This window comes from Oncorhynchus keta, chromosome 37 (assembly GCF_023373465.1).
Source record: "Oncorhynchus keta strain PuntledgeMale-10-30-2019 chromosome 37, Oket_V2, whole genome shotgun sequence".
Classification (NCBI taxonomy): domain Eukaryota; kingdom Metazoa; phylum Chordata; class Actinopteri; order Salmoniformes; family Salmonidae; genus Oncorhynchus; species Oncorhynchus keta.
In genome coordinates, this window is record NC_068457.1 from 27,396,090 (window position 1) to 27,406,990 (window position 10,901).

A 10,901-nucleotide genomic window follows, 5' to 3' on the forward strand; every position below is an offset into this window, starting at 1 on the left:
CTCCTGCTAAGTATTCCTCCCTCACTTCTCCTGCTGTGTACTCCTCCCTCCCTTCTCCTGCTATGTACTCCTCCCTCCCTTCTCCTGCTAAGTATTCCTCCCTCCCTTCTCCTGCTGTGTACTCCTCCCTCCCTTCTCCTGCTGTGTACTCCTCCCTCCCTTCTCCTGCTATGTACTCCTCCCTCCCTTCTCCTGCTATGTACTCCTCCCTCCCTTCTCCTGCTGTGTACTCCTCCCTCCCTTCTCCTGCTATGTACTCCTCCCTCCCTTCTCCTGCTGTGTACTCCTCCCCCTCCCTTCTCCTGCTAAGTATTCTTTCCTCCCTTCTCCTGCTATGTACTCCTCCCTCCCTTCTCCTGCTGTGTACTCCTCCCTCACTTCTCCTGCTGTGTACTCCTCCCTCCCTTCTCCTGCTGTGTACTCCTCCCTCACTTCTCCTGCTCTGTACTCCTCCCTCCCTTCTCCTGCTAAGTACTCCTCCCTCCCTTCTCCTGCTAAGTACTCCTCCCTCCCTTCTCCTGCTGTGTACTCCTCCCTCCCTTCTCCTGCTAAGTACTCCTCCCTCCCTTCTCCTGCTGTGTACTCCTCCCTCCCTTCTCCTGCTGTGTACTCCTCCCTACCTTCTCCTGCTAAGTATTCCTCCCTCACTTCTCCTGCTGTGTACTCCTCCCTCCCTTCTCCTGCTAAGTATTCCTCCCTCTCTTCTCCTGCTGTGTACTCCTCCCCCCTTCTCCTGCTATGTACTCCTCCCTCCCTTCTCCTGCTGTGTACTCCTCCCTCCCTTCTCCTGCTGTGTACTCCTCCCTCCCTTCTCCTGCTATGTACTCCTCCCTCCCTTCTCCTGCTAAGTATTCCTCCCTCACTTCTCCTGCTGTGTACTCCTCCCTCCCTTCTCCTGCTATGTACTCCTCCCTCCCTTCTCCTGCTGTGTACTCCTCCCTCCCTTCTCCTGCTGTGTACTCCTCCCTCCCTTCTCCTGCTATGTACTCCTCCCTCCCTTCTCCTGCTATGTACTCCTCCCTCCCTTCTCCTGCTGTGTACTCCTCCCTACCTTCTCCTGCTAAGTATTCCTCCCTCCCTTCTCCTGCTATGTACTCCTCCCTCCCTTCTCCTGCTCTTATTCTTCATTCTTCCTCACCTTTGCTCTCTCTATTCTTCTCTCATTGTCTTTCTCCATTCCCCAGTCCACACCCTAATTGTTTTAACACTACAGGGCACCACTACCTCCAGCTTCACATTCAGTATCACAAAATCAGCATCTGAAAACACTAACAGGTACAAAGAATTATGATGATGATTGATGATGATGATTGATGACATAGGGTCATACTGTAACTGAATGTTGACTGAGTCATGCCTTTAGTCTGGATACAACAATTCTGGAAATAATATCAGAATTCAGTTGGTGAAGGTTCATAAATAAATCAACAACAAATAGTTTCCTCATCTCTGATATTGTTTGTCAGCGTTTAAATCGTTGCCATGCAAATGACAAGCAAAATATCATCAGTCACGTGACCGGACCGTTTATAGCAGAGGCAGTAGCTTTCGCTGGTGGTCATTAAATTAAACTCTGGTTCGTATCCACCGAGCGAGCGCCTTTCCCAATGGAGGAGCGTCTACAGCGGACCGGTTGCCTTCGGAAATCTTTTGAGAGAACACATCTTTTTCATTGGACCTCCTCTCTCCTGATGTAAGGATCTACTTTTTGAAAGGACTAGTTTAACTTCCACCCCTTCGCAGCACCCGCGTTATTGCACCGATACCCCTCTGATGTCCGCCCGGTAGCAGCCACAACCGCAGCTTCCCCAGACCCCCATCGCGTGCCGCTTGCCAATGCAAACCAAGCATAAGTGGGGAGAAGCGCTCCGTGGGTAAGGATTTCACATTTTATTTTCACGTCTGCGTAATCTAGGTTATTATTCATCACCATAATTCCTATATAATTACCTATTCGGGCGTCCAATGTAGGCTAATGAGCACGGGGAGCATCTGAGCGAGACTCAGTGAGAAGTTCTGGAATAATTCATGCCCAAACAGATTTACATTTATATCTATAGGCATATGTGAGTGATGGTGAAACATAATTTCATCAACATTTATAATTCAATAACGTTCGTGTTTTGGACAATAACAAAGTGCAATACATCGATACATCAGGTCCCCAAAGTATTGGCTGACGTCATGGAGATAAGAGATAATCAGAAGAGAAGAGATACTGTTTTAACCAGTACTTCCCGTTTGTTTGTTCATAAAACAGGTTCAGGGCATTTCTACTGTCCAGGACATGAAGGCCTACAGATAGATGCAAGTAGGCTACTGTTGGCTCTAGTTTATACACATGTCCTTATTCAGAATGACTTCATAGGAAGTTATTACATGCCTGCCCTATTCCTATGGAGAAATCTAGTTGATAGAACCAGTATGATATACTACTGTACAGTCCCTGCTTCCAGTCTGTACTGAAAGACTGCTATACAGTCCCTGCTTCCAGTCTGTAGTGAAAGACTGCTATACAGTCCCTGCTTCCAGTCTGTACTGAAAGACTGCTATACAGTCCCTGCTTCCAGTCTGTAGTGAAAGACTGCTATACAGTCCCTGCTTCCAGTCTGTACTGAAAGACTGCTATACAGTCCCTGCTTCCAGTCTGTAGTGAAAGACTACTATACAGTCCCTGCTTCCAGTCTGTAGTGAAAGACTATTATACAGTCCCTGCTTCCAGTCTGTACTGGGGGCAAATGAGAGATGGAGGTCACATCCCAAATGGCACCATATTCCCTATGAAGTGCACTATTTTTTACCAGAACCCCATAGAGGACTGGTCAAAAAAAAATAGTGCACTATATAGGGAATAGGGTGCCATTTGGGACGTACCCAGAGTTTCCTCCTACTTGACACAGCGAACAGAGCATCCTCACCCTCCCAGCCTCTGGAACCTTCCTCCAGCACTGTTCAGCGCTGAAGAGAGCACCTGACCTCTAACCTTTAACCCCAGGGGAAGGACATTTTTAAGCCATATTAAAACAGTGGAAGTTGTGTAACTGCTTGGCCGAATTCCACCGCAGCTCTAAATTCCTAAGGCAGAAATCTTAGTCCCTTGTGCACACAACCCCCCTCCCCCAGCTCCAGTCTGGTGGCTAAAAATACGATGCAGGGCTCGCCGGGTCTGGGTTGGAGAATGTTTCCCAGCCGCTGTGACTGACGGTCCAGACATCCGGTCACATTCAGAAGGGCTCTGATCTCTCTGGTCACTGCAGCAGAACTACAGGTCTCTCTGGTCATTCCAGCTGATCTACGGGGCTCTCTGGTCACTGCAGCAGAACTACAGGTCTCTCTGGTCATTCCAGCTGATCTACGGGGCTCTCTGGTTGCTGCAGCAGAACTACAGGTCTCTGGTCGCTGCAGCTGATCTACAGGTCTCTCTGGTAACTGCAGCAGAACTACAGGTCTCTCTGGTCATTCCAGCTGAACTACAGGTCTCTCTGGTCACTGCAGCTGATCTACAGGTCTCTCTGGTAACTGCAGCAGAACTACAGGTCTCTCTGGTCATTCCAGCTGATCTACGGGGCTCTCTGGTTGCTGCAGCAGAACTACAGGTCTCTGGTCGCTGCAGCAAATCTACAGGTCTCTCTGGTAACTGCAGCAGAACTACAGGTCTCTCTGGTAACTGCAGCAGAACTACAGGTCTCTCGGGTCGCTGCAGTAGAACTACAGATCTCTCTGATCTCTTTGGTCACTGCAGCAGAACTACAGGTCTCTCTGGCCACTGCAGTAGAACTACAGATCTCTCTGATCACTGCAGCAGAACTACACAGATGTCTCTGGCCACTGCAGTAGAACTACAGATCTCTCTGATCACTGCAGTAGAACTACAGATCTCTCTGATCACTGCAGCAGAACTACAGGTTTCTGGTCACAGCAGCAGAACTACAGATGTCTCTGGTCACTGCAGCAGAACTACAGGTTTCTGGTCACTGCAGCAGAACTACAGGTCTCTCTGGTCCCTTTGGTCACTGCAGCAGAACTACAGATCTCTCTGATCTCTCTGGTCACTGCAGCAGATCTACAGGTCTCTCTGGTCACTGCAGCAGAACTACCAGTCTCTATGGTCACTGCAGCAGAACTACAGATATCTCTGGTCACTGCAGCATAACTACAGGTCTCTCTGGTCACTGCAGCAGAACTACAGATCTCTCTGATATCTCTGGTCACTGCAGCAGAACTACCAGTCTCTCTGGTCACTGCAGCAGAACTACAGGTCTCTCTGGTCACTGCAGCAGAAATACAGGTCTCTGGACACTGCAGCAGAACTACAGATGTCTCTGGTCACTGCAGCAGAACTACAGATCTTTCTGATATCTCTGGTCACTGCAGCAGAACTACAGATCTCTCTGATCTCTCTGGTCACTGCAGCAGAACTACAGATCTCTCTGATCTCTCTGGTCACTGCAGCAGAACTACAGGTCTCTCTGGTCACTGCAGCAGAACTACAGGTCTCTCTGGTCACTGCAGCAGAACTATAGATCTCTCTGATCTCTCTGGTCACTGCAGCAGAACTATAGATCTCTCTGATCTCTCTGGTCACTGCAGCAGAACTACGGGTCTCTCTGGTCACTGCAGCAGAACTACAGGTCTCTCTGGTCACTGCAGCAGAACTACAGGTCTCTGGACACTGCAGAAGAACTACAGATGTCTCTGGTCACTGCAGCAGAACTACAGATCTTTCTGATATATCTGGTCACTGCAGCAGAACTACAGGTCCTCTCTGGTCACTGCAGCAGAACTACAGGTCTCTCTGATATATCTGGTCACTGCAGCAGAACTATAAGTCTCTCTGGTCACTGCAGAAGAACTATAGATCTCTCTGGTCACTGCAGCAGAACTACAGATCTTTCTGATCTCCCTGGTCACTGCAGCAGAACAACAGGTCTCTATGGTCACTGCAGCAGAACTATAGATCTCTCTGATCTCTCTGGTCACTGCAGCAGAACTACAGGTCTCTCTGATCACTGCAGCAGAACTACAGATCTCTCTGATCACTGCAGAGGAACTACAGGTCTCTCTGGTCACTGCAGCAGAACTACAGGTCTCTCTTGTCACTGCAGCAGAACTACAGATCTCTCTGATCTATCTGGTCACTGCAGAAGAACTACAGGTCTCTCTGATCACTGCAGCAGAACTACAGATCTCTCTGATCTCTGGTCACTGCAGCAGAACTAAAGGTTTCTCTGGTCACTGCAGTAGAACGACAGATCTCTCTGGTCACTGCAGTAGACCTACAGGTCTCTCTGGTCACCGCAGTAGAACTACATGTCTCTCTTGTCACTGCAGCAGAACTACAGATCTCTCTGAACTCTCTTGTCACTGCAGTAGAACTACAGGTCTCTGGTCACTGCAGCAGAACTACAGATCTCTCTGATCTATCTGGTCACTGCAGTAGAACTACAGGTCTCTCTGGTCACTGCAGCAGAACTACCAGTCTCTCTGGTCACTGCAGCAGAACTACAGATCTCTCTTGTCACTGCAGCAGATCTACAGATCTCTCTGAACTCTTTGGTCACTGCAGTAGAACTACAGGTCTCTGGTCACTGCAGCAGAACTACAGCTCTCTCTGATCTATCTGGTCACTGCAGTAGAACTACAGGTCTCTCTGGTCACTGCAGCAGAACTACCAGTCTCTCTGGTCACTGCAGCAGAACTACAGATATCTCTGGTCACTGCAGCAGAACTACAGGTCTCTCTGGTCACTGCAGAAGAGCTACAGATATATCTGGTCACTGCAGCAGAACTACAGATCTCTCTGATATCTCTGGTCACTGCAGCATAACTACAAGTCACTCTGGTCACTGCAGAAGAACTATAGATCTCTCTGGTCACTGCAGCAGAACTACAGACCTCTCTGATCTCTCTGGTCACTGCAGCAGAACTACAGGTCTCTCTGGTCACTGCAGCAGAACTACAGGTCTCTCTGGTCACTGCAGCAGAACTACAGGTCTCTCTGATCTCTCTGGTCACTGCAGTATTACTGACTCACCACAGCTCACCTGTCTAGATATTACTGACTCACCACATCTCACCTGTCTAGGTATTACTGACTCACCACATCTCACCTGTCTAGGTATTACTGACTCACCACATCTCACCTGTCTAGGTATTACTGGCTCACCACATCTCACCTGTCTAGGTATTACTGACTCACCACATCTCACCTGTCTAGATATTACTGACTCACCACATCTCACCTGTCTAGGTATTACTGACTCACCACATCTCACCTGTCTAGGTATTACTGACTCACCACATCTCACCTGTCTAGATATTACTGACTCACCACATCTCACCTGTCTAGGTATTACTGACTCACCACATCTCACCTGTCTAGGTATTACTGACTCACCACAGCTCACCTGTCTAGATATTACTGACTCACCACATCACCTGTCTAGGTATTACTGACTCACCACATCACCTGTCTAGATATTACTGACTCATCATCTCACCTGTCTAGGTATTACTGACTCACCACATCACCTGTCTAGATATTACTGACTCACCACATCACCTGTCTAGGTATTACTGACTCACCACATCACCTGTCTAGGTATTACTGACTCACCACATCTCACCTGTCTAGGTATTACTGACTCACCACATCTCACCTGTCTAGATATTACTGACTCACCACATCACCTGTCTAGATATTACTGACTCACCACATCTCACCTGTCTAGGTATTACTGACTCACCACATCACCTGTCTAGATATTACTGACTCACCACATCTCACCTGTCTAGGTATTACTGACTCACCACATCACCTGTCTAGGTATTACTGGCTCACCACATCTCACCTTTATAGATATTACTGACTCACCACATCTCACCTGTCTAGGTATTACTGGCTCACCACATCTCACCTGTCTAGGTATTACTGACTCACATCTCACCTGTCTAGGTATTTAGTGGCATCACACTTCACCCCTATATATATATATATAGCCTCGTTGTTGTTATGTTATTGTGTTACTTTTGATTATTTTTCATTTTTTACTTTAGTTTATTTGGTAAATATTTTCTTAACTCTTCTTGAACTGCATGGTTGGTTAAGGGCTTGTAAGTAAGCATTTCACGGTAAGGTCTACCTACACATGTTGTATTCGGCGCATGTGACAAATAAAGTTTGATTTGATCTCACCTGTCTAGGTATTTAGTGACATCACATCTCACCTGCCTTGGTATTTAGTGACATCACATCTCACCTGTGCTCTCCTTCTCTCCTCTTCTAGGTCTCCCTCCTCCATGGCTTCTTTTCCCTCCATCCCATCCCCCTTCCCCTCGTCTCCCTCTTCTTCCTCCTCTCCATCCCTCCAGTGGCTCCTATCCAGCCCCAATGGCCCCTGCAACGCGTCCCTGTGGTCTTACCCCAGATGACAGAGGACCGACCCGCCCCTCACTTCCAGGCTGACGCCCGATTGGACGTCACCTCCCCATGTGACCCAGAATGCCACAAGAAGGCTCTTCCCCCCAGCTACTGGGACCTGCGTAGCATCCTGTCATACGAGACACTCCATAGCAACGGTCGCCTCACCGAAACCGCCGTGGGGATCTACGGGTACACCGCCCCCACCCAGACCACGCCGGCACTGCCTTCCCGACGCAAACGTCAGATCTTTGGCCATGACGGGCGTTTCAGCATTGTAGGGCAAGACTTCCTGTTGAACTACCCATTCTCGGCAGCGGTCAAGCTGTCCACCGGGTGTTCCGGAACACTGGTGGGCGACCGGCACGTTCTGACCGCCGCCCACTGCGTCCACGATGGGAAGAACTACGTGAAAGGGGCGCAAAAGCTCCGGGTGGGTTTCCTGAAGCCAAAGCAGCGTGACTCTCCCAATCCGGCCTCTGCCACCAATGCATCCAACACCCATCCATCACCCCCAGATAAGATGAAGTTCCAGTGGATTCGTGCCAAGCGCACCCATGTGCCCAAAGGCTGGATCAAGGGCAACGGCAACGACATCGGAATGGACTACGACTACGCCTTGTTAGAGCTCAAGAAGGCCCACAAACGACGCCACATGAAGCTGGGCGTCTCCCCGCCGGCAAAGCAGCTGCCCGGGCGCAGGGTCCAGTTCTCCGGCTATGACAACGACCGGCCGGGACAGCTGGTCTACCGGTTCTGCCGGGCTGGAGAGGAGACGCCAGACCTGCTCTACCAGCACTGTGACGCCCAGCCCGGGGCCAGCGGCTCGGGGATCTACGCTCGTATGTGGGACCGGAGGAGGCGGCGCTGGGAGAGGAAGGTGATCGGGGTGTTCTCAGGGCACCAGTGGGTGGATCGAGACGGGGCGTCGCAAGAGTTTAACGTGGCAGTGAGGGTGACGCCTCTGAAATACGCCCAGATCTGCTACTGGATCAAAGGAAACTATGTAGACTGCCGAGAAGGATGAGGAAGAGGTGGACATGTCATGCACATACTGTACACACACACACACACACATACAGAGGATTGATGGAGGACAAAGGGGGTCTTCACTTCCATTGCTGAGGAAGTTGACAAGTGGACATGTCATTCATACACGTGCAGAACACACTTCATCATGCATTAATACGGTTTCATTACTAATACATACCATTGTTCTGCATGCAGAGACATCCCTCCCAACACACAACTAGAACGACTCACATTTACATCCAGGAAGTCCTACTGTACATACATCCATCCTCACTAACCCTTCCCATCGCACATTAAATAAAATGTAAAACATGTATTCGTGCCCTTCTTACTGCATGATCAACACTGTGCTTTGAAACACAACTGAAAGGTGTTATGACTGAGCTTCAGAAGATGGCTTTGACCAGGGACTCCCTGTACTTTAGATGTCTTTGACCAGGGACTCCCTGGACCAGGGTGTTATGACTGAGCTTCAGAAGATGGCTTTGACCAGGGACTCCCTGTACTTTAGATGTCTTTGACCAGGGACTCCCTGGACCAGGGTGTTATGACTGAGCTTCAGAAGATGTCTTTGACCAGGGACTCCCTGTACCAGGGTGTTATGACTGAGCTTCAGAAGATGTCTTTGACCAGGGACTCCCTGGACCAGGGTGTTATGACTGAGCTTCAGAAGATGTCTTTGACCAGGGACTCCCTGTACCAGGGTGTTATGACTGAGCTTCAGAAGATGTCTTTGACCAGGGACTCCCTGGACCAGGGTGTTATGACTGAGCTTCAGAAGATGTCTTTGACCAGGGACTCCCTGGACCAGGGTGTTATGACTGAGCTTCAGAAGATGTCTTTGACCAGGGACTCCCTGGACCAGGGTGTTATGACTGAGCTTCAGAAGATGTCTTTGACCAGGGACTCACTGGACCAGGGTGTTATGACTGAGCTTCAGAAGATGTCTTTGACCAGGGACTCCCTGTACCAGCATGTTATGAGCTTCAGAAGATGTCTTTGACCAGGGACTCCCTGGACCAGGGTGTTATGACTGAGCTTCAGAAGATGTCTTTGACCAGGGACTCCCTGGACCAGGGTGTTATGACTGAGCTTCAGAAGATGTCTTTGACCAGGGACTCCCTGGACCAGGGTGTTATGACTGAGCTTCAGAAGATGGCTTTGACCAGGGACTCCCTGGACCAGCGTGTTATGACTGAGCTTCAGAAGATGGCTTTGACCAGGGACTCCCTGGACCAGGGTGTTATGACTGAGCTTCAGAAGATGTCTTTGACCAGGGACTCCCTGGACCAGCGTGTTATGAGCTTCAGAAGATGTCTTTGACCAGGGACTCCCTGGACCAGGGTGTTATGACTGAGCTTCAGAAGATGTCTTTGACCAGGGACTCCCTGTACCAGGGTGTTATGACTGAGCTTCAGAAGATGTCTTTGACCAGGGACTCCCTGTACCAGGGTGTTATGACTGAGCTTCAGAAGATGTCTTTGACCAGGGACTCCCTGGACCAGGGTGTTATGACTGAGCTTCAGAAGATGTCTTTGACCAGGGACTCCCTGGACCAGGGTGTTATGACTGAGCTTCAGAAGATGGCTTTGACCAGGGACTCCCTGGACCAGGGTGTTATGACTGAGCTTCAGAAGATGGCTTTGACCAGGGACTCCCTGGACCAGCGTGTTATGACTGAGCTTCAGAAGATGGCTTTGACCAGGGACTCCCTGGACCAGGGTGTTATGACTGAGCTTCAGAAGATGTCTTTGACCAGGGACTCCCTGGACCAGCGTGTTATGAGCTTCAGAAGATGTCTTTGACCAGGGACTCCCTGGACCAGGGTGTTATGGTGAAGAGAACATTTAATGCACTGAAAGGATGAAATAGGAGGAACAAGAAGATGTGTAAGAGATTGGTGGAGACAGATGCAGTTTCACTGCTAATTCTATAGATTGTCAGAGCTCTGTTGGGACAACTTTTTTTTCTTCTGTTATTGCCAATGAATGTAACCCTGTCATCAACCAAAGGTGCTACCCTGCTCTTAAAAAATGTAAACTCAAGGTATAGACTGTCACAGTACAAACGGTTGGTGTTTCAAATGGACCCAAGTAAAATATCCATAGCTCCCCCTGCTGGGCCAAATAGAACACTACAGGCCACTTTGATGACAGCAGTGTTGACTCTGGAACACTGACCCTCAACTACTCATGATCATGATATGCACTTTGTCAAACCTTATGGGTGAGCTATTTTTCTGTTTCAAAAACAATTGTGCAGCAATATATATATATATATATCAACTTTATAATGCTTTGGAATAAAATGCATAATGTGGTTTTGTGGTCTTTGTGGTTTCATCTCTTATCTACACGGTTTCATGGACAAACAAACATTTCACAAGTCAGTTTAACAGCATTTTTATTTTAGTTTTTTATTTCATATTTCAACGGCATAAAAAAATGCT

The 10,901-nt window shown here is 48.9% G+C and overlaps 1 protein-coding gene across 1 annotated transcript; it reads left to right on the plus strand.

Annotated features, from left to right (window-relative positions):
• The first annotated feature begins 1,543 nt into the window (after nt 1-1,543).
• LOC118381663 (serine protease 23-like) lies at nt 1,544-10,772 on the plus strand. Its single transcript, XM_052500053.1, is given in 3 exon segments — nt 1,544-1,874; nt 7,287-7,321; nt 7,324-10,772. Coding segments are annotated over 3 exon segments (1,197 nt in total). The 5' UTR covers nt 1,544-1,836; the 3' UTR covers nt 8,448-10,772.
• Nucleotides 10,773-10,901: the final 129 nt, after the last annotated feature.